The sequence below is a fragment of the Mesoplodon bidens genome, assembly GCF_964165515.1.
Source record: "Mesoplodon bidens genome assembly, chromosome: 13".
Taxonomy (NCBI): domain Eukaryota; kingdom Metazoa; phylum Chordata; class Mammalia; order Artiodactyla; family Ziphiidae; genus Mesoplodon; species Mesoplodon bidens.
This window is the reverse complement of record NC_138169.1, coordinates 24,805,523-24,830,386: the sequence shown is the minus strand read 5'-3', so window position 1 is coordinate 24,830,386 and position 24,864 is coordinate 24,805,523. Positions and strand designations below refer to the sequence as shown.

General features: G+C 40.9%; 1 protein-coding gene across 9 annotated transcripts in view; it reads right to left on the bottom strand.

Moving 5' to 3' along the window:
• Positions 1 to 24,864, bottom strand: part of SFI1 (SFI1 centrin binding protein) — a gene marked incomplete at its 3' end in the record, with an annotated part of 77,871 nt that overhangs the window by 39,806 nt on the left and 13,201 nt on the right. For 8 of the 9 annotated variants that reach the window (XM_081251678.1, XM_081251684.1, XM_081251682.1 and 5 more), the window contains exons 3-8: positions 20,731 to 20,904; positions 19,394 to 19,465; positions 9,503 to 9,613; positions 5,265 to 5,359; positions 1,526 to 1,643; positions 394 to 496 (exon numbers count right to left, since the gene is read on the bottom strand). In XM_081251678.1, coding sequence (XP_081107804.1) covers positions 394 to 496; positions 1,526 to 1,643; positions 5,265 to 5,359; positions 9,503 to 9,613; positions 19,394 to 19,465; positions 20,731 to 20,904 — 673 coding nt within the window. Of the gene's footprint in view, positions 1 to 393; positions 497 to 1,525; positions 1,644 to 5,264; positions 5,360 to 9,502; positions 9,614 to 19,393; positions 19,466 to 20,730; positions 20,905 to 24,864 lie in introns of those variants that run through there. The other variant, XM_081251685.1, reaches the window with a different exon arrangement.

Here is a 24,864-nt window from a genome sequence, read left to right as displayed (position 1 = left end):
AGTTTCTTTTCTGCCCTTGTTTTCTAATTTGCTGTAGGAAAAGAGTAATGAGGAAATAAAGAATATATTGCTGTTTCTTTAAACATATTTATAATTAATTCATAAATCCCGTTCTGGCTCCACAATTAACAGGAGCTCTCTAAATATCACTGGAAATCACATCTAGCACATTCCTTCCAGCGGCCTCTGTCTGTTGAAGAGTCCAGCCTTCCAAGTTGCCTCCCATCCCCCCTTCCATCCCTCGAGCTGCAGGGAGGGCCCAGCAGAGAGGCAGCAGCATGACGGTCAGCTTTCTGCTTGCGAGTCCGACCCCACCTGCCCAAGCTCCCAATGTGGGTATGGTGCCTGACGACGTGGACAGAGGACACCAAAGCCCGAGTCTGCTGGACTCACCTGCAGCTGGAGGCTCCGGGCCCTGTGCTTCACAGCTGAGGCATGGAGGGCACGGCCCAGGTGGACCTGTCCCAGTTGCCGTCTCCACGTGCTCCACCACACCCTGTCAGAGAGCAAATCGAAGATGGGACCAGTCAGAGCAAGGCCAGCCAGAAAAGAGAAGGGCATTGAGGGCTGGGCCTCAGACCCTGAGCTCAAGTCCCTCTCCCTAAACAGCCAAGAATCAGTTCTAGAGCTGTCAGTTAAGGGTTGGAAACGGATGGTTCCTAAGGTCAGATCCAGACTTAGACACTACAGACACGCTCTGGAACTGAGCTTTTAAGACACTGCCATTCGGGACACCAGAGGACCACTGGGAACAATGCACAGTGGAATCAGTCCCATTATAAAGCAGCTCATTGCTACACACACCTGGCTTTCAGAGTGGACTAACTCACCCTCCAATGTGTGGACAATGCTGCTGAGATGCAGTGCAAGGCAGAAGTTAAGAGCATGAGCTTTGGCATCAGAGAGATGGGTGGGTGAGCCCTAGTTCTGATAATTACAACTTATACAGTAAGTCTCAGAAAGGTTGAGTAACTTGCCTGAGCTCATATATCTTAGTCTGTGCAATAACAGTATTTATTTTATAGTTTATGGTAAGGATTAAATGAGACACTTTACATTAAAAAATTAACACACACAGAAACTTAACACAGGGTTTTCTAGTAAGTACTCAATTAGTGTTACTTATGATTTGGTGAAAACCTGATCTCAATGTTGAACAAGTTATCAATAAATATTTATTAAGTATCAAAACATTGTTTTTTGTTTTTGGGTTTTTTTAAAAAATACTTATTTATTTGGCTGATTGGGTCTTAGTTGTGGCACGCAGGCTTCTGTCTAGTTGTGGTGCGCAGGCTCCAAAGCGTGTGGTCTTAGTTGCCCCGTGGAATGTGGGATCTTAGTTCCCCAACCAGGGATCAAACCCACGTCCCCTGCATTGGAAGGCAGATTCTTAACCACTGGACTACCAGGGAAATCCCCAAAACACTGTTTTAAGGTGGGTTTTTATGCTGGTTTTCCAGGAGCATAAAGCAAAGCTGAGGTAAAATGAACGCTGCTGATCTGTAGGGCAATGGAGCACACTCACCACAAAATACTCCACTGTCTAAACTCCAGGGCGGTGGTCTGCATCCGAAGTTTGGTCTTACGAAAAACCACGTAGATCAACCAGGACTTCCAGGCCTGTCGCATCTTTTGTTTTGCATCTAGATGGCACCAAAGAGATTTTCAAAAAGGGGATGGGGGAGATGGATCACTCTGGGTTAAGACAAAAGTTCAAAAGCTCTGACTCATCCCTCCTTTGAATATCTAAATTCCTCCAGTCTTCTAGTGCCCTCTGCTGGAAAACTTGTGAAGCTCTACAAAATTAATAAGGATGCAATATGTGAAGAATGGTTATATAAGTGATAACATTTACAAAACTTTTAAAGGAAAATCAGTGTACTGCACTGTTCAGAAATCTTTTATTTTAAAAGTCCTTATTTTTTTTAGAGTTATATTCTGCAATATTTACACATGAAATAACACAGGAAGCAGAGAAGTGAATGTGGATATGGATATATGTGAGTCGATAATTATTGGAAGCTGGATGATGGGTACACGCAAGTTCATTATTCTACCTTTCCATTTTGTAGATATTTTTAAATTTCCATAATATAAAGTTAAAGAAGAAGTCATGTTATAAAATTTGCTGTTTGAAACAATAATTATAAAGTAGAATAAGCAAGACAAAAGGAAAGGATACTATCTGTATCTGTTTGTAGCTGTGAATAACAAGGACCAGTAATGATCCTGGAGGAAAGAGAGTTTACTAAATATGGGAGGCACAAAAGTCCATAGGTCTCCCTTTGTGGTAAATTCCATTTTCATTATGAAAGTCATCACTGATGAAATAAGTTTCTTTTCTTTTTAGAACACAAAGGAGAAAATAAAATTATGTAAAACATTTTCAGGACATTCTCCAAAATGTGGTCAGGATGACTAGAGTTATACCTTCATATTTCATAGTTGTTGACAAGTCAAGTCAAAATATGAAAAAGAATTTAACATGTAGCTTCTTTGGGCCCACCTCAGACCTTAGGAATAAGCATATCTCGGGCAACAAGGACTACTATGGTGCTGTAGCTTAGAGTTTAGGCTCCTGAGTAAGATAAGCTGGGCCTGAGTACTGACCTTGTCACTGAGCTAAGTAACCTCACATGAGTTCCTCATCTGCAAAATGGTGCTTCCCTTCAAGGTATGTTTGCAAAGAGTAAACGAGATTATCTATAAAAAGAAGAAAATAAATGCAAGGAGATAAAAGAAGAGGTACTTATAATACTCTGGGGAAACAGATGAGGCTTAGTCTCAGGCATTGGCAAAGAAAAGATGAGTGCAAGGGACACCTCAGGGAGGCATGTTTTAAGAGAAGATAACTAAATGCTGTTACGACGAAGCCATTTGTAAGTAAGGTTTCTTGCTTAGCTAGGAAAAGTAGGATGAGCACGTCTAAACGGGGAGCAGTGGACAAGCTGTACTGGGGATGTGCTGAGTTTGAGGTGCCTACAGGGCATTCATGTGAAATGGCTATGAGAAACAGCAGGCTGCATTATCATTTTGAAAGTTAGTGCCTTTTTTCCCTTAGGCTCCCCACATGGTTTTCTGGGTTCAACTACAGGAATCAGACACTGACCAGAGCTAAACTGGCCATAAGATCACTAAGGGGCAACCTGGACAAAGAAGATCAGAAGTAAGCACTGCAATGTGACACATGGCAGCAAAACAGACAACAGTCCCAAGTGCTGCGAGAGGAACACAGCCAGAACACTGCACCAGCAGGGCACGAACAGCCAGTTCACACAAATCATGCTTAAGTGAGTGGCAGGTGCCAAAACCATGCCATATAGAGAAAACCATAGGGGTATGATCACACAGGAGTTCCGGCTCAGAGATCACACATTCTGGAAAACAGGAAAGGGAATCAAACAAGTCTTCCCTTTGACTTGGAGTTATTCTCTCTCACAGACAATGTACTCATCCTTCACAAAAGCTTCTGAGCTTTTGTGAAGGCAAAAGTAAATCGGCTTTCAGTAAACTAGGAAAAGTGGGGATCTTCCTCAACTTGATAAAGAATATCTACAGAAAGCCTATATCATACTTAATGGTGAGAAACTCAAAAGCTTTTCCACTAATCAAGTATAAGGCAAGGTGGGAGGGAGGGAGACGCAAGAGAGAAGGGATGTGGGAACAGATGTATATGTATGACTGATTCACTTTGTTATAAAGCAGAAACTAAAAAAAAAAAAAAAGAGTAAAATAAAAAATAAAAGTATAAGGCAAGGATGACCCCTCTCACTCTCTTTCAACATCATATTAGAAGTTCTAGCTAATGCAACTAGACAAAAGCAATAAAAGGTATACAGGTTGGGAAGAAATAAAACTGTCTTTGTTTGCAAATGACATGACTGTCTATGTAAAGAAGCCAAAAAGGATTGACAAAAAACTCCTAGAACTAATAAGCAATTCATAGTAAGGCTGAAGGATGCAAGGTTAATATACAAAAGTCAACTGATTTCCTATATACCAGCAATGAACAAGTGGAATTTGAAATTGAAAATACACCACCATTTACAGTAGCACTCAAAAAATGAAATATTTAGGTATAAATCTAATAAAACATATATAAAATCTGTGTGAGGAAACTACAAAACAGTGATGAAAGACATAAAAGAAGAACTAAATAAACAGGGAGAGAGTCCATGTTCAGGATAGGAAGACTCAATATTGTCAAGATGTCAGTTCTTCCCAACCTGATTTATAGAGTCAATGCAATCCCAACCAAAATCCCAGCAAGTTATCCTGTGGATATCACAAACTGATTATAACATTTATATAGAGGCAAAAGACCTGGAATACCCAACACAATATTAAAGAAGAAGGCTGGAGGACTGACACTACCTGAGTTGAAGAATTACTATAAGGCTACAGTAACCAAAACAGTGTGATATTGACAAAAGAAGTGACAAACAGATCAGTGGAAGACAGCAGAGAGCCTGGCAACAGACCCACATAAATATAGTCAACTTATCTTTGACAAAGGAGCAAAGGAATACAATGGAGCAAAGATAGTCTTTTTAACAAATGGTATAGGAACAACTGGACATCCACATGCAAAAAAGACACAGACCTTACCCTCTTCATAAAAATTAACTCAAAATGGATCACAGACCTAAATGTAAAACACAAAACTATAAAACTTCTAGATGATAACGTAAGAAAACCTAGATGACCCTGGGTATGGTGATGACTTTTTAGACCAAAGGCAACACCAAAGGCACCATCCATGAAAGAAAAAATTGATAAGCTGGGCTTCATTAAAATTAAAAACTTCTGCTCTGCAGAAGACAATGTCAAAAGAATGAGAAGACAAGCCACAGAGTGGAAGAAAATATTTGCAAAAGACACATCTGACAAAGGATTATTATCCAAAATATACAAAGAACTCTTAAAACTCAACAAGAAAACAAACGACCCAATTAAAAATGGGCAAAAGAACTTAATCGACACCTCACCAAAGAAAATACACCCTAATGTAAACTATGGACTTTGAGTGATTATGATGTGTCAGTGTAAGTTCACCAGCTGTAACAAATGTACCACACTGATGGGGGATGCTGATAATGGGAGAGGCTATGTATGTGTTGGGGAGGGGGTGTATGGGCAATTGCTACCTTCCCCTCAACTTTGCTGTGAACCTAAAACTGCTCTTAAAAAAAAAATCTTAATAAAGGAAAAAAAAGACAAATAAACAGAGGCATTTTCTTTAGACGTGTACTTCCTTTTCTCACCATGATCCTCGGCTCTCAGGTACCTGTTCCTCATCTCCCGCTGCTGATGCATGTAGGTCTTCCAGGTCTGGAACATCAGGCTGTACAAGTAATATCTGAGGAGCCAAAAAAGCAAATAGTGTTTCTTTAAAACAAAACAACTCCTAATTCGACATACCCAGTCCGTCCTGTACTTAGGAGAAATTAACAGGAACACTTCTGACACAAAAAAGCCAATCTATATCCTAAGCTAAAACTGGAGTGTCGTTCTCCACACCTTATATTATTACCAAGGAAGAAAGGTGTGAATTACCCTAGAATAACTTCACCTTCAGCACCCACAAAGCTGTGGCATTTGGAAGGACAGTCATATCTTAATCATCCACACCATGTAAAACATAACCTCTCATTTGCACTAAAACAGTCAATGTTCTCCTTTGTCTTTTCTGTCTCAATACATACATTATACACATTAAGACTGTCAGTCCCAGGGCTTCCCTGGTGGCGCAGTGGTTAATAATCCACCTGCCAATTCAGGGGACACGGGTTCGAGCCCTGGTCTGGGAAGAACCCACATGCCACAGAGCAACTAAGCCTGTGTGCCACAACTACTGAGCCTGTGCTCTAGAGCCTGCAAGCCACAACTACTGAAGCCCACGCTCCGCAACAAGAGAAGCCACCGCAATGAGAAGCTTGTGCACCGCAAGGAAGAGTAGCCCCTCCTCGCTTCAACTAGAGAAAGCTGCGCACAGCAAAGAACCAAAAAGCACGCAAAAAAAAAAAAAAAAAGACCGTCAGTCCCTCCATATCTTCACTATCCCATTTCCTAAAACTTGGTTTCATACTCTGCCAGCTTCTTAGAACGATTCAACGACGTCTATATTTATGGATACCTGAAACATCCATAAATCAGAAACCCTGCCCCAAAGAGCTTAAAGACATGATTATAATGAGTGAATACCATTTGAAAAAGAAACAATGTATAAGACATACTAAGTTTTTACTTTAAAAAAGGTATAGGGCTTCCCTGGTGGCGCAGTGGTTGAGAGTCCACCTGCTGATGCAGGGGGCACGGGTTCGTGCCCCGGTCCAGGAAGATCCCACATGCCATGGAGCGGCTGGGCCCATGAGCCATGGCGCTGAGCCTGCGCGTCCGGAGCCTGTGCTCCGCAACGGGAGAGGACACAACAGTGAGAGGCCCGTGTACCGCAAAAAAAAAAAGATATAAAAATATATATGTGATCTAATTCCCAATTTTTACTTTTTCTTCCACTTATCTTTGGGAATACAAATGTCAAAGATTAAGAGTTTCTTCTCTTTATTGCTAAAAAACTAAATAAATTTTTAAAGTTTTTTCTATTTCTATTTTCTTAATGTTCTATATTGGGCATATATTTTCTCCCAATCAATACAAATTAAAACAACTTTATTATTTTAAAACACAGAATTAGAAATTATACAGAAGTGAGAGTCAGTGAGAAAAACATATTCAAATCATTAGCATGATCATTACATAATGATTACTTGAATTAGAGGGGTATCTCTGTGTATATGTGCTCACATGCACACAGTATTGTGTACCTGGGCTTAATTTAGGACTTTGATCTTGCTTACTCTAAAAAGAATTTGAAGAAATACAGAAAATAATCCAAAACTCTTCTCGTTGCAAGGATGGTCCAACCTCCACAAACTCAGTCAATGTGATACCTCACATAACAGAATGAAAGAAAAGAATCATATGATCATCAGTATCTCAATATAATAAAGGCCACATATGGTGAGCCCACAGGTAACATCATACTCAATGGAGAAAGGCTAAAAGCTTTTCCTCTAAGATCAGGAACAGGACAAGGGTGCCCACTCTCACCACTCCTACTTAACATAGTACTGGAGTCCTAGCCAGAGCAATTGGGCAAAAAAAAGAAAGAAAAAGCATTGGAATTGGAAAGGAAGAAGTAAAACTGTCTCTATTTGCAAATGCCATCATGATTTTACATATAGAAACTCCTAGAGACTCAACCAAAAAATTGTTAGATCTAATCAATGAACTCAGTAAAATCATAGGATATAAAATTAACGTAAAAAAGTAAGTAGCAATTCTATACAGTAACAACAAATTATCTGAAAAAGAAATAAATCAATCTCATTTACAATAGCATCAAAAATAACAAAATGCTTAGGAATAAATTTAACCAAGGAGGTGAAAGGTCTCTACTCTGAAAACTACAAGACATTGATGAAAGAAATCCAAGAAGACAAATAAATGGAAAGGTATTCCACGTTCATGAATTGGAAAAATATTGTTAAAATGTTAGTACTACCAAAAGCCATCTATAGATTCAATGCAATCCCTATCAAGATTCCAATGGCATGTTTACAAAAGTAGAGAAAACAATCCTAAAATTTATGTGGAACCACAAAAGACCCCAAATAGTCAAAGCAATCCAGAGAAAGAACAAAGCAGGAGGCATCACACTTCCTGTTTTCAAGCTATAGTATATTATGGCATTGGAATAAAAACAGACAAACAGACTAATGGAATAGAGTTGAGAGCCCCAAAATTAACCCAAGTATATACCGTCATCTAATATTTGACAAGGGAGCCAAGAATATTCAATGGAAAAAAGACAGTCTCTTCAATAAACAGGGCTGGGAAAACTGGATATTCACATGTAAAACAATGAAACTAGATTCATATCTAACACCACTCATTAACTAGAAATGGATTAAAGACTTAAATGCAAGACCTGAAACCATGAAATTCCAGAAGAAAATATAGGAAAAAAGCTCCTTCACATAAGTCTTAGCAATGATTTTTTGGATATGACACCTAAAGCACAAGCAACAAAATAAAAAATAAACAAGTGGGACTACAGCAAACCAAAAGGCTTATGCACAGCAAAAGATACAGCCAACAAAGTGACAATGACAACCTACACAATGGGGAAAAAATACTTGCAACCCGTATAGCTGATAAGGGATTAATATCCAAAATATATGAAGAACTCATATAACTCAATAGCAAAAAAACCGAATAATCCAATTTAAAAATGGGCAAAGGACCTAAACAGACACTTTTCCAAAGGAGATATACAAATGGCCAACAGGTACATGAAAAGATGCTCAACACTACTAGTCATTAGGAAAATATAAATCAAAATCACAATGAGATCAAAATCACCACACACCTGTTAAAATGGTCATCATCAAAAAGACAATATAGAATTATAATGTGCACCTAAATTTATATAATGTTACAAACCATTTTACCTCAATTAAAAAAAGGAAAAGTAGGAAATTAGGTCTCCAAAAAATAAGACATAAAAAAGAAAAAAAAAAGACAAGAGATAAACTCTGGTGAGGATATGGAGAAAAGGGAACCTTGTGGACTGTTGGTAGGATTGTAAATTGGTATAGCCACCAAGGAAAACAGTATGCAGGATCTTTAAAAAATTAAAAATAGAACTACCAAACAATCCAGCAATCCCACTTCTGGGAATATATCCAAAGGAAACAAAAACACTAACTTGAAAAGATATCTGCACCACCATGTTCACAGCAGCATTATTTACAATAGCCACGACAGGGAAACAACCTAAGTGTCCAAAGGTGGATGAATGGGTAAAGTTGTGGTATCTATATACAATGGAATTTACTCAGCCATTAAAAAATGAGGAAACCCCATAAAAACATGCATATTAAAAAAAAGAGGAAACCCTGCCATTTGCGACAACATGGATGGACCTTGAGGGCATTAGGCTAAGTGGAATCTTAAAAAAAAAACAAACTCAGAAAAAGATCAGATTTGTGGTTACCAGAGGCCGGGTGGGTTGGGGGCGGCAGTCAGAAGGTGCAAACTTCCAGTTATGAGACAAAGAAGTTCTAGGGATGTAATGTACAACATGATGACTATAGTTACCACTGCTGTATGATATATATGAAAGTTGTTAAGACAGTAAATCCTAGAAGTTCTCATTACAAGGAGAAAATTTTTTTCTTTTTTTTCCCCTTTTCTTTTTATTGTGGCTATATGAGATGATAAACATTAGCTAAACTTACTGTGGTAATCATTTCATAATATGTAAGTCAAACCTTTATTCTGTACACCTAAAAAACTCATACAGTAATTAATATACGTCAATTATATCTCAATAAAACCAGGAAAAAAACTTCTATCCTTTTGACCAGAAACATGCCAACAAGTAATTATCTGATAACGTGTATCAGTAAAATTAAAGTAACGTAACATGAAATCCTACCTATAGTGACAGTCAGCTCGAACACGGAGTTTCCACTCTCGACGGGAAACCCACCATTCTTCTTTCCATTCTTCAAAGACCTTCTGCAGAATTCTTTGCTCATAGTAAAACCTAGGGCAGTGAAAAAAAAAACAGAGAGACATAACTGACAATGTTGGAGCTGATATCTATTCCCAAATCACTGTTTCATATGGCCATTGCTTTCTCATAGAAAAGTGTGGTTCATTATTTGATAACACCAAAATAGATTAAAAATAGACATATTCAACTTTTTCAGATCAAAACATTAGAACTACTTAAACTAGAAATGAGGCTAAAAAATTTTATACTCTAGATCTTACCAATTAAAGAGGTGAAAGTAAAAAAAATCTGACTTTTCAAATACCATAAGTGAGTTGAGAATTAACATTCTCAATTTTTTTCATTCACCAGACTAAAAAGTATATTTGATCAGTAAAAGATAGTAGCTACACTTCTCATTTACATACCCAGGAGATTAAAAGTTATAAAATAAGCAAATGCCTAATGGTATTCCTAGGACTTAACAGAATATATTAGTTTAACTGAAATCTGACTAGGGGAGTTATAACAAGAGCAAAAGAGAAGAGAAAATAAGAAGGGAAAAAGCTATTAAGAAAGCAAGCAGCAGGGCAGTGAGATTGTGCTGATGCTAACAGGCATGGTCAAGAAGACTGGTAACTCAGGAACTCTGGCCTGTCAGCCACTCCAAATTTCTTTTCATGGTTCTGTAGGTTACTAACATGTCCTTCATCCTCACCCACTCACAGGTTTTAAAAAACAGGCTGGCAAAAATATACACAGAGAAATTCACCTCCCAATGTTTATTGCAGCACTATTTACAACAGCCAAGACATGGGACTTCCTGGTGGTCCAGTGGGTAGGGCTCCATGCTCCCAATGCAGGGGGCCTGGGTTTGATCCCTGGTTGGGGAATTAGATTCCACATGCTGCAACTAAAAGCCTGCATGCCGCAACAAAGATCCAGCATGCCGCAACTAAGACCCTTCGCAGTCTAAATAAATATTTTAAAAAACAAAAAAAACAATAGCCAAGACATGGAAGCAACCTAAATGTCCAATGACAGATGAATGGATTAAGAAGATGTGGTACATAAATATACAATGAAATATAACTCAGCCATAAAAAAGAATGAAATAATGCCATTTGTAGCAACATGGATGGACCTGGAGATTACCATCCTAAGTGAAGTAAGTCAGACAGAGAAAGACAAATAGCAGATGATATCACTTATATGCAGAATCTGAAAAAAAAAATGATACAAATGAACTTATCTACAAACAGAAACAGACTCACAGACTTAGAGAATGAACTTATGGTTACCAGGGGGGAAGGCTGGGGGAGAAGAACAGACTGGGAATTTCGGATTGACTGCTATATTTAAAATAGATAACCAGGGCTTCCCTGGTGGCGGAGTGGTTAAGAATCCGCCTGCCAACGGAGGGGACATGGGTTCAAGCCCTGGTCCAGGAAGATCCCACATGCCGCGGAGCAACTTAGCCCGTGAGCCACAACTACTGAAGCCCACACACCTAGACCCCGTGCTCCACACCAAGAGAAGCCACTGCAATGAGAAGCCCGCGCACTGAAACAAAGAGTAGCCCCCGCTCACCGCAACTAGAGAAAGCCCATGCACAGCAACAAAGACCCAACACAGCCAAAAATAAATAAAATAAAATAAATAAAGATAAGAATTTAAATTAATTAATTAATTTAATTAAATAGATAACCAACAAGGACCTACTGTACAGCACAGGGAACTCTGCTCAATATTCTGTAATAACCTAAATGGGAAAAGAATTTGAAAAAGAATGGAAAAAAATAAAAATAAAAGAAATTCACCTCACTGCTATTCATAGTAATAAATAGAGAAAATCACCATAAGTACCCATCAAAAGGGGACAGCTTAAATTCAATCAACGCTACTCAGTAATTTTTTAATGAATAGAGTAGAGCGGAAGATACTGAAATGGAAGATGCTCCAGAAAAATTGCTGGATGAAAAAGTAAAGCTACCTTGTGGTAGGTATGATATGTTTTTCAACCTTTTTAAAATTTATTTATTTATTTATTATTTTTTATTACTATTTTTTTGGGCCATGCTGCAGCACGTGGAGTTTTAGTTCTCTGACCAGGGACTGAACCCCCACCCCCTACAGTGGAAGCATGAAGTCTTAACCTCTGGATCGCCAGTGAAATCCCCTAAACTCTTTTTTTTTTTTTAATTTATTTAATTTATTTATTTTTGGCTGCTTTGATTCTTTGTTGCTACGTGCGGGGTTTCTCTAGTTGCAGCGAGCGGGGGCACTCTTTGTTGCAGTGCAAGGGCTTCTCACTGCGGTGACTTCTCTTGTTTCGGAGCTTGGGCTCTAGGCACGTGGGCTTCAGTAGTTGTGGCACACGGGCTCAGTAGTTGTGCCTTGTGGGCTCTAGTGCGCAGGCTCAGTAGTTATGGTGCATGGGCTTAGTTGCTCCACGGCATGTGGGATCTTCCCGGACCAGGGCTCGAACCCGTGTCCCCTGCATTGGCAGGTGGATTCTTAAACCACTGCGCCACCAGGGAAGCCCCTAAACTCTTTTTTAAAGCTAATTTTTTTTTTGTATTTCCAGGACTCATATGTTGGAATATAATATACACCAAATATATATGTATAAAATGTGTGCACACACCAACATATTTGTATGTATACATAAAAACATATCTACCTATATGCATACATGTATGTGTACATATAAAAGTTATTATATTATACAAATTAAAAGCCTGAAAAGATCTCCAAAATACTAAACTGTTACCAGTGGTTCTGTCTCAGGGAGGGATTGTTAGTACCAGGAGGGATTGTTATTACCAGGAGACTAGTATTTCCTGTATTACACATTTCTTTAGTTTGAAAAAATTTTTGAGCAACAGCTTTGTTCATAATTTTTTAAATTTTTTTTTCTTGTTTTTTTTTTTTGCGGTACGCGGGCCTCTCACCGCTGCGGCCTCTCCCATCGCGGAGCACAGGCTCCGGACGCGCAGGCCCAGCGGCCATGGCTCAAGGGCCCAGCCGCTCCGCGGCACACGGGATCCTCCCGGACCGGGGCACGAACCGGCGTCCCCTGCATCGGCAGGCGGACTCTCAACCACTGCGCCACCAGGGAAGCCCTACAATTTTTTAAATTTTTAATGGAAGAGAACCACACCCATTTACTTCCTTCTACCATCTATCTATCCATCTACTTCCTTCCTTTCCCAAAACCTCACTAAAATAACAGCAAATACTTTCAAAAGGTGTAAGCCCACAAAGAAAGAGAACAGGAGCAACAATGTTAGGCAAGAGATGCCAACAGGGCTTCCCTGGTGGCGCAGTGGTTGAGAGTCCGCCTGCCAATGCAGGGGACACGGGTTCGTGCCCCAGTCTGGGAAGATCCCATATGCCGCGGAGCGGCTGAGCCCGTGAGCCGTGGCCGCTGAGCCTGTGCTCTGCAACGGGAGAGGCCACAACAGTGAGAGGCCCGCATACCACAAAAAAACAAAACAAAAACAAACAAAAAAAAGATGCCAACAAATTTTAGATGACAGAAAGCAGGCAGGTGAGTGGCAACTGAATCAACAGGTGAAAGAAGGCAGAGAATTAAGTGTCGGTGGGAGGAGAGTCAAGAGGCAAGTGGCTGGTGGCATGAACCCCAGAAAGGCATGGAAACAAGAGGTATCAGGAAGGGGGGAGCCCTGGGTGGAAATGAAAACACAGGATTGTTTGGAAGCCTGTGCGTAAGAAGCACTTAGGCCCTTGGATCCCATTATTCACCCTGGCAGAGACTCAGGCTTATCTCTGGAGAGGCTGAACCTGAGGGGCACTGGACTCTCCAACACCAGGCACAGCTCGGGAGACAGTCCTAAACCGAGAGTCTACATACCGAACAGTGAGACCCACATTCCCTCTCCTCTGCTTGCCGCCAAGCTTATAACCATCGCCCCCCGCCTCCACCCTACTCTACCCCAGAAGGAGTTTGGAGGATTCCTCTCCTCTGGGGAAAACTGAAAAGGCCTTCAGATACTGACAGATGGGAGTTCCCTCAATGAAACTATCTGGTTTCTGCCTCAAAAGCCTAAAGGGAAACCCTCAGATTACAAGTCCCTATGCATACACTGAATGGGTATATAAGCTTCTAATATTAACTCTTAAATATGAGCAGATAATAAAAGGATCTCTTGACATTTGAGGAAAGAATACAACATGAGACAGTGAACAAAAGCACACAGAAAAAAGGAGCTTAGAAGAAACCGAGCAGTCAAAAACCTTAGAAATAAATCATTACGTTAACCTCAAAAAAATTATGAGCCTCCAGGATGTTATTTTTTTAAAAAAAGGAATATTCAGAGAACAAAAAAGAGCTCTTGGAAATTAAAACTATGATGGCAGAAATGAAAAAGAGAAGATCCATAGATAGGTAAAACAAAAAGGTGACTAGCCTATAGGCCACAGTAAGGACTCTGGCTTTTACTGTAAGCAGGATGGGAAGCTGCCGAGGTCTGAGCCGAAGAGTGACATGACTGGATTACTCAGACTGTCTGTGTGAAGAGACTGACTAAGGACAAGGCTGGGAGCAGGAGACCAGTGAGGAGGCTCCTGGAGTCATTCAGGGGAGACATGATGACCTGGACCAGGGTGGTAGCAACTGGAGGTACTGAAAAGAGCTTGGAGTCTGAATCTATTTTGAAGGTTGAATCAACATAATTTTGGCATTTGGCATTGTAATTGGGGAGTGAGGGAATAAGATACCAAGGATGACTCCTAGGTTTCTTGACCCGAGTCACTGGAAGGATGGGAGCTTCCTTTACTGGAGAGAGGAACAGGGAGGTCTGTGGGGAAGGTCTAGACTTTGGTTATGAACATACTGAGTTATGACGTCTATTGGGCACAGAGTGGAGTGTCACATGTGTAGCAGTCCAGGAAGAGGTCTGGGCTGGGTGTGTACCTTTGGGAATCATGGGATGAGGTTGACATGGTTGGGAGGTAGACAGAGAGGCAGTGCAAGGACTGGGGGTGGGATACTTAGATGAGGAGGAACCAACAAAAGAGAGTTAGAGGGAACAAAGAGGTGGAAGGGAAACAGAGAGGATGGTAACCTTGACACTGGGAGAAGAAAGGGCTCCTTGAAGAAGGGAATGATGGGTTGTCTAATGCTTCTTGGTAAGTCAAGTGAGAGGAAATTTAAGAATTCACCATTGATTTTAGCAAATGTAGTGACCTTACAAAAGCAAAAACAATTTTGGTGGCATGATGGAATCAAAAGCCTCGTAGGATGGACTTGAGACTACAAAAAGAGGTGCTGGAGAGGTTGGGGATGGCCAGGAAATGTAGAGGGAAGCAAAGAGAGGGAGAGCTAGCTGCAGGAGGAAGTAGTATCAAAGAGATTTTTTTTTTTCAGGATAGGAAAATAATAGCATTGTTTGCCGGTACAAATGATCCAGTAAAGAGGGAAAAATTGACACAGAAGAGACAGAAAAAAACCTGCTACTGTGATGGCCTGGAGTAGGCACAAGGGGAATGCAACACAAAAGGATTTTGCCACAGATGAATACATGGCCAGTTCATTTGTCTAACAGTTGGGAAAGCAGGTCATATGGCGATAGATGCTGGCGGTCAGTAGACTGAGTGATGGTCTCTTCTGTTACTTCTGTTTTCTCAAGAAAATAGGAAGCAAAGCCTTAACTAAGAATGATGAAAAATACTGATAAATTAAATACTATAAATGGACGTGACTGTTTTATCTACTTCCCAAATTAGCCAAGTAATTTTGTTCAGATCTTCTCTTCAGAAAAAGAGGTGACTACTTCCTATTTAAGACTGCCTTGCATATGGACACATACTGTATGTATTATTTTTGCCCTATTAATTCAGTGGTCATTTTGGTTTCATTTATTAATGATAAAACAACTCCAGTTTATAGAAGTTAAAACATTCTCCAAGCACATAAAGGTATTATTCTGAAGTTTCTGGTATGATATCATTCCCCTCTAACATTCCTAAAAGTGAGAAATAAATAATTCAATAAGGAAAAAGACAAAAAAAAAAAAAAAGCAAAGATCAATATGCCCAACTTTACCCAAAGTAACAAATAACCCACTTGATTTAAAAAGAGATTACAAGTTGAAACTGACCACCCCATCACAAATTTCAAAGTCAATGAAAACATAGTATCAGAATTATAATTCTGGTAGATGCTTAGAGAAAAAATATTCTCACTCTCATTTTACAATTTGAGAAACTGAGACCTAGAGCCGTAACTTAACCCCAGATCAAACCATTATCTAGGGTCTAGGTAAGAACCAAAATTCAGGTCTCCTAAAATCCAGTCCAGTATTCTTTCCTGCCACCATTCAAGAGCAAAGAAAGGAAAAAGAGTACAATGTGAATGCTCTAACACAGTGAGGCAGACATCAGTCGTAGACACACGACACCCACCGCCAAGCCTCTGCTTCCTCACCCGCATCCACTAGGAAGGCTGGAAAGGTTTCTCTCCCAGCCTCTTCAGAAGCTAAAGATGGCCAGTGACATAGCTCTGGGCAATGAGGCAGAAGCAGCTGAGGGTTTCTAGGAAAGTTTTGCCTTCCTGATAGAGACAGGTCCAGCTGACACCACCCTTCCTCCCCCTTCCTGTGTAAAGCTAGAACAGTCATCTTGCAACTATACAGTATCATCTCTAAGGACAAAGGGCCAGTATACTAAGGATGGTAAACTGGAAAGGATCTAAAAGCCTGAGTCTCTGATGACATCACTAAACAGCTGAACCAATACCAACCTCCAAACTGTGAGAAAAAGCAAATCCCGATTTGTTTAAGCCATCGTCAGACTTTCTCTTACTTTGAGTCAAATGCATTTCTAACATAATCAGCGTTTCCCGAGTACTTGGAATATAAATAGGTATTATTTGAAAAGAGGTTTCCAGTTAAATATGAGTCAAATATGAGTTTAACAAAATCAAGCAGGAAAAGGATTTGGGGAAGAGAGTGAAGGTGGCAACATAGTTTTTCAGTCTCTGAATCCTTACAAAACACACAGAGCAACCATGTAGCAAAACCAAAAACTCATGTATCTATTACAACAAAACTAGGTGACAAGGTATCCCTACAAACCCAAAATGCAAGCAGGTGAGGGCAAATCACCCAGAGTCAAAAGACCACCATGGTATTAACATTTGTACAGAAGAAAGAAGGAGCGATGAAGGTGGTATCTGAGGAACCTGAGAACAAGAGAACCTGAATCAGCCAATAAGTAGTCACTGGAAAGTGCAGAGGCCCAACTTGAGACCAAAACCAGGGCTCATGTAAGAGCTGAAGCTGCTGGAGCAGTCTGGCCCCAACAGTCTCAAAACCGACCTGACCTCAAAAACAGACAGGGCTTCATACTGAGGAGGAACTGCTGAGAGCAGAATAGAAACTGAGCAGGAGAAGGACAAGGAGACAAGGAAAGAGAGGATCAGACCAAGCGTGGTAGGGGAACAAGCCAGGATACCCCATAGAGCAAGCCACCACATCTGTGAACACCACAAAAGAGACAGAAGAGGGAGCTCTGTGAAATTAGGAAAGCTTAACTAAACCTCACTTCACTCTAAAAGTTCAGAAAAATTAGTATCATATAAAAGAGAGCAACAGAGGAGTAAATGAAGTAAAATCCTATACAAAGTTACTGTAGGAGAAAAGAAAAGGAGCAGAGGGCTTCCCTGGTGGCGCAGTGGTTGAGAGTCTGCCTGCCGATGCAGGGGATGCAGGTTCGTGCCCCGGTCCGGGAGGATCCCACATGCCGCGGAGCAGCTGGGCCCATGAGCCATGGCCGCTGAGCCTTCGCGTCCGGAGCCTGTGCTCCGCGGCGGGAGAGGCCACAGCAGTGAGAGGTCTGTGTACCCCCCCCACACACACACACAAACAGAAGCAGAATAACAGGTCTATGGACAAAAAAATTATGCCAGAAAGATGGGCCCACAGAACAGGAAAATAAAAACAAAAACAAAACCCAAGAAAACAACCCTGTAACCTATCTCAAAATGAGCTAAGACTTTAAGAAAATAAACCCACACCCAGGCATATCATATTAAATCTTTGAAAAATAAGACAAATAATAAGTCTTCAAAAGAGCAACAATTAGATCAACATCTTACAAATGGAAGTCATAGGACAATGGAATATCTTCAAAATGCTGGGGGAAAAAACTGGCAATGTAGACTAACATACCCAGTGAAATATCTTTCAAAACTGAAAGCGAAATAAAAACAATTTTAGACAAAATCTGAGAGGATTCATCACAAGCAGACCTACTGTAAAGGAAATGTTCAAGAGCATTTAAATGACAGAAGGAAAATCATCACAGATGGAAACCTGGAGACACAGGAAGAAACAAAGAAGAAAAAAAAGTGTAAACACATGAATAAATATAAATGAATACTGGCTGTGTAAAATGAGAGTAATAATGTTCTGAAGATTTTAAAATATAAACTGAATTAAGGGAATTTCCTGGCGGTCCAGTGCTTAAGATTCAGTGCTTTCACTGCTGTGGCCTGGATTCGATCCCTGCTCGGGGAACTAAGATCCTGTAAGCTGCATGGCGCAGCCCAAAAAAAATTTTTTAATTTAATTTAAAAAAACAAAAAATAAACAATTAAAATACCTTACGATAAGGGCATATAAGTGGGGACAGCGACAGGAGAGTTAAAGTGTTCGAAGGACCCTGCCTTGTTTGGGAAGAGGGCAAAAAAACCAATTTTAACATTAGATCCCAGTAAGTTAAACAAACATATTATATTTGTTACGGCAGTCAGTAAAAGAAGGATAGAAGAGTATATAATTTCTAAGCTAACAGGGAGGAAGATAAATAAAATACTCAATCGAGTAAAAAAAAAGAAAAACAAGAGTCTTCCAATAATGGCAAACCATGTTACTCCGATCAGTTCTCCCACTGAGAACAAGAAAAGACAAAAAAAAAAAATACTGAAGGCACGAAGAGCTACCAAGGCAGTAAAGAAGGGCAGGGCCAAGGTCCCGGGAAAGAAGGAAAAGCAGAGGTAGACTATGCCTCATCCCTGCAGCTGCGATGGGCTGTGGCCACATTGGGAGCCTCACTGGTAAAGACATACGAAGAAGATGGGAACAGCAAGGCCCTCCACAAGGTATACCAAGAAAAAATTTCAGAGCGCACACACACAGGCCAAATTTGCTTGAGAAAGCTTGAATCAAGAGACCTTGATGTTCCAGATCAGGAAAGCCATACTTACAGAAAAATGAAACAGGAAAGGGTATAGTAAGGGGAGAGGTGAAGGGTGAGAACCCATAACATTTCAGTTTTTAAAAAACACTTACATTTTCAATGGCTGTCAGTTCTCTGAAACATTCCCTACACTGCCCCTTCTTTCTCTCCATCCCTCTGGCCTCCTGCACAGTGTCCCTGACCCCGGTGGTTCCCCCTTTCGATCCACTTAGGGCGCTGAAGCTAAAGCAATGTTAACCAAAACCCACAGCAGCAGCAGGTGGCAACCTAGACAAAGTGAAGCTACCGGGCAGAGGGACTTACACTTGACTCAGTTTCACTCCTCTTGCCAATGCCAACTTTTCCCCCAGGTTCTGCCCTAGACCAAGTCAATCTGCCACTCTTGCCAGGGACCTGAAAGAGCTCATTTACTTCTCCTGGGCAAACATTCATTCAGTCAAACTAATATGTGTTAAGTTACCATTATATGATATACCTCCTGGAGGCTGGGGAGGAGTAGGGAAGGAATGCAACACATGACATAGTAAAGGTTATATATGGGCTTGATACAAAACAAAATCCTAGAATGAACTCAGCAGAAGTTCAGGTGTTCTGAACTAATACTACCTGGCTTTAGAGGGAAATACTCTTCCAAAAGTCATTCGAATCCACAAATACAAGAACTTTCTGGCCACGCATCTGAAAGGGGAAAGAAATGACATACGCATTTTAAAACTCCATTTAGTTTATTTATATCATCAATTTTCTGGAAAGGAGACGGAAACTTTAAGGTCCCAGGGAGTGGGATACTAGTATGAGTCAAAAGGTGAATCATATATAGATAATCTTGCATCAAACAGAGCACAGGATGGGACAGATTTATAAAGCTAACATCAAGCAGATTATTTTTTTAAAATACTTTCAATATAAAGTATTTTGTTGATGAAGATTTCAGAGATGAGGAAAAGGAAGTACATGCTAGTGCTTTTGCTCGTATTATTCTTCCTGCCTAAAACACCTGGCAAATGCCCACTTACCCACCAAGGCTCATCTTCAATGCTCACTCCTACATGAAGCCTTCCTGGACCTCCCCAACCAAACAGAGCAAGTAGCTTGGTACTCTCAGACCCCGGCCCCCACCCCTAGTGTAACATTATGACACCAAATCCCAGGAAGCGGCTCGCAGGGTACCTGTTGTTCCCTCTGCACTGTGAGCCCCTGAGAGCAGGGACCATGGCTCACAGTATCCCCAGCTAGCACTGTGCCTGGAACACACAGAAAAAGTTGGCTTGTCTTGGCCAGTTGATCTCCAGGTTCAGCTTGGAATGCTCTTCCTCCTGCCCTTTACCTGGCTTATTCTTACATTATCCTTCAGGACTTGGCTAAACTCCACCTCCTCCAGGAAGTCACTGCTGGCTATGCTGGCATGACTGTTGTTGCCAGGTGGCCTATGGCACCACATCCTCCCTTCTCACAGCACTTACCACACTTTGCTGTTGTGGCTTGTTTAACAGTCTGCCAAGCCTACCTGATTTTACGCTTTCATGAGGTCTTGGACCAGGAATGTCTTATTCACCTTGTCCGCTCAGCATCTAGCATAACACCTGGCTGGGTAGGCACCTGATAAATTTTTATTGAATGAGTAAAAGGATACCTTTTCAAAGACCTAATCAAGAGTAGCAGAAAATGATCATTTTCTTGGACTATGTTTAGACTTCTTCCGGAAGACTCTTTATAGCTTATACATTGTGGGGCACAACTGGAGACCAAGAATGAAAACACTCAATGACAGATTTTACATCAGCAGATTCCTAAATATTCTGAACATTCTGTCATGAAGAACAGTCAGCAAGGTCTCCAATTAACTGAGATAAGAGAATAAGAATCATCCCCTCATTTTAACCAACAAGGGAGAACAATGGAAAGGTCACTGAGGCAGGGGAGGGAACCCCTCGCAAGCTCACCTGATGCGCAGTTCTCTTAGCTGGCCCCTTCGGGTCCAGGCATATGAGGGATGATGTTGTACAGGGTGCCTGGCCCTAGGTATCTCACTCCAGATCCCAGAAAAGGCAGAAGACTTCTTTTTGGACATTATCTTTGGAGAGTAAGGTTTCTTAACTGCACCATCCCTTGAAGACCTTAAATTTGAGGAGTAAGGGAGAAAGGAGAGAATCAAATTATCTCTGCATGTGACACAAATACTTTTTAACATACAAGTGAAATTAAACAGATAGGCTCATTGAGACAGAATGATAATAACTCCCCTTCAAGGACAATAAGCAGCCCAATCTCTGACAGAAATACCCACCCTCTCTGGAGGTGGGTACTGCTGGCTCAGCTCTAAGCAGGAGCTACAGAGCTGGAGGGCACCTTGGAGTCATTAATCCTAACACACTCTTTTTTAATGTGTCATTTAACGCGAATCATTTACAAACTGGAAATAGGTTCCTTTACGTAATAAACTAGGAATGATTTTCAGATTATGTGACAACTATAACAATACGAAACTAAACAACTATAACAATACGAAACTACACACTTTTACTAAACACTAAACTTATGACTTTTAATCCCATTCCAGAAACATTAAGAGATCATCTTATTGGTTTGAACTCAAGATTTTTAAAAAATGTATGTCAGAGATCTGCCTGCAGGAAATACCTAGAGGCAACAATATCCCATCAGCAATAAGCAAACTGATAGCTCAAATATTGTTTCTAAAATACCACTGCCAACTAGTATTCCAAGTAATGGGCCCTAGGAAAGCCGTCTCTAAAAAAAATAAAATAAAACAAAACAAAATAAAATAAAATACCACTGCCAACTAAGAGGAAGCAGCAGTCCTTGGAAATATAGCTGACTTTCAGGTCTGAGACAAGGAAAATACAAGATGAGCCTGGAATATCTTAATGGGTCAAAAAGTAAAGAAATGATCAAAGAATGACAGGGGCGTGTCAAAAGGACACAGGAGCCAGCTTGAAAGGGCTCCCACTGGCCAAATCTGGGACAATTTCGACAGTAATAGATTAAAACCCACCAAATAAAATACGAATCCACAAAATACTGATATAAGTAAATGAGTAAATAAATACATGAGGGAAAATGGAAAGCTCTACTTTGCAGTAGAATGCAATTAATAAACTTTTAAGAACCACCACAGTAGCAACAGATTCAGACAAGAATCATCAACAGATGTAAAAACAAGTGGGTGCTAGTTTGATGAGAAATAGGCTATTAATGTAGTTTCAAAATATCTTGCCACAAGATACTTATTCATTTCTTTATAGTGGAGAAACCTGGCAGACACCATCTTAACGAAGTGATAAAAGTGAACATCAGGTTTCCCTGGTGGCGCAGTGGTTAAGAATCCGCCTGCCAGTGCAGGGGACATGGGTTCGAGCCCTGGTCTGGGAAGATCCCACATGCCGCTGAGCAACTAAGCCCGTGTGCCACAACTACTGAACCTGCACTCTAGAGCCTGCGAGCCACAACTACTGAGCCCACATGCCACAACTACTGAAGCCCACGTGCCTAGAGCCCATGCTCCGCAACAAGAGAGGCCACCACAGTGAGAAGCCTGTGCACCACAAAGAAGAGTAGCCCCGGGATTCCCTGGTGGCTCAGGGGTTAAGAATCCGCCTGCCAATGAAGGGGACACAGGTTCGAGCCCTGGTCCGGGAAGATCCCACATGCTGCGGAGCAACTAAGCCTGTGCGCCACAACTACTGAGCCTGCGAGCCACAACTACTGAAGCCCTTGTGCCTAAAGCCCATGCTCCGCAACAAGAGAAGCCACTGCAATGAGAAGCCGGCACACCACAACAAAGGGTGGGCCCCGCTCGCCGCAATTAGAGAAAGCCCGCACACAGCAACAAAGACCCAACACAGCCATAAATAAATAAATAAATAAATAAATAATTTTAAAAAGAGCAGCCCCTGCTCGCCACAACTAGAGAAAGCCCACGCACAGCAACGAAGACCCAACGCAGCCAAAAAAAAAAAAAAAAAAAGTTAACATCAATGGTAATAGGACCAAATCTCCTGGTACTGATGCACTGAGAACACAGCATCACTTCTGCGAAATTCCTGCCAAAAATGCACAACCTGAGTTCAATCATGAAGAAACACTGAACAAACCCAAACTGAGAAATATGCATAAAAGGTAAGTGATCTGAACTTGTCAAAAATGCTTAGGTCATGGAAGATAAGGAAATACTGAGAAATATTTCCAAATAAAGGGGAATAAAAATACAAAATGAACAAAAAGGGAAGTTTTTCTTACATTTTGTTGTTTTCTTTTTGCTATAAATAACATTTTTGGGACAACTGGCTTTAACTTACTCTCAAATGGTCCAGGGGAGGGGGGAAATATAGATATAGTTGATTCTCGTTATTTGCGGTAAGTTCTATAAAGTCCATAAACACAGAGTTAGTGAATATACTGAACCATTGTCCATACGGGAAAATACATGGTTAGGTTCCTGTCAGCCTTCAAAAACATTCTCATCAACTAATCAATACAGAACCTTGTTTTATGTGTACTTTTGTTTAAAGACACCCTATTTAATACATATAGTGAATCATTAAATTGAACTCATGGCCAACAGCCCTATAACTCATGCCTGAACAAAGCTCACCTAACATACACTTTCTTCATAAGGTACATCACAGCATTCCTGCACTTAAGAATACTAGACAGGGACTTCCCTGGTGGCGCAGTGGTTAAGACTCTGCACTCTCAATGTAGGGTGTCTGGGTTCAATCCCTGGTAAGGGAACTAGGTCCCACATGCATGCCACAACTAAGAGTTCGCATGCTGCAGCTAAGGAGCCCTCGAGCCTCAACTAAGACCCAGCGCAACCAAATAAATAAATAAATATTAAAAAAAAAAAAAAAGAATACTAGACAGAACTTCAGCACTACACTTGGGGGCCACTTTAAACAGCAAAACTGTCAACAAAAAGCACAAAACTGTGAAAATGTGGCACTACACAGACTGGGAAAAGGACCCTTGTTTAAAGTATGAGCTGAAACAAAAAGGCAGAACACTGCCTTGTTTGACCTCAGCTGGCAGCATGTGCATCAGTGAGTAAAATGTTTTGCCCCTCTGCACATGTCCACAAATGAAATGAAAATGCTGAGAGACAGACAGAGAGAGAGAGAAACAAACAGGCAGACAGACGAATGTGGTAAAATGTTAACAACAAGAGAATCTGGGAGAAGAAAGGTTCTTTGTCCTATTCTTGTAACTTTTCTCTAAATTTGAAATTATTTCAAAATAAAACAGTAACAAAAATTTTAAAAATAAGACTTTCATCCCACTCATTTTAAAATAAAAATGAAAGAGGCCCTAAAAAGTTAAGAGCCTATGAAACAGCAAATTGACGGAAGGTGTGCTGGGACAGTGCCCTCTTGAAGCCCTGTTACATAATCAAATAAGTAGTCAGACTGGGAAGCCCATGCCTCAAGTCATCCCTGCCCACTGCTCTCTCCTTTCGACTCTGAGCTCCTCCTCACCAGCTGCGATTCAAGCAGCAGATGAACTGTTTACAGCTCTGGAAACTTAAAGACCATAAAGATACCAACATTGGTGTAAGTCAGGTGGCCCCAGAAATCTAAGTTATTCTAACATCTAAAGGAAGAGATCACAAACTGAAACCACAGATTTGTCTTTGTACATATGTGCCTGTTTCCCATCAGAAGACCTCATGATGATAGGGACCATTTTTATCTGCTAATATATACTGAGCCCCTAATATATTGCCAGGCACTCATAGTAGGTAGGCATATAAAATTTGTTAAATTGGTCTTCCCTGGTGGCACAGTGGTTAAGAATCCACCTGCCAATGCAGGGGAAACGGGTTAGAGCCCTGGTCCAGGAAGATCCCACATGCTGCGGAGCAACTAAGCCCGTGCGCCACAACTATTGAGCCTGCACTCTAGAGCCCATGAGCCATAACTACTGAGCCCACGTGCCACAACTACTGAAGCCTGCATGCCTAGAGCCCGTGCTCCACAACAAGAGAAGCCACCGCAATGAGAAGCCTGCGCACCGCAACAAAGAGTAGCCCCCACTCGCTGCAACTAGAGAGAGCCCGT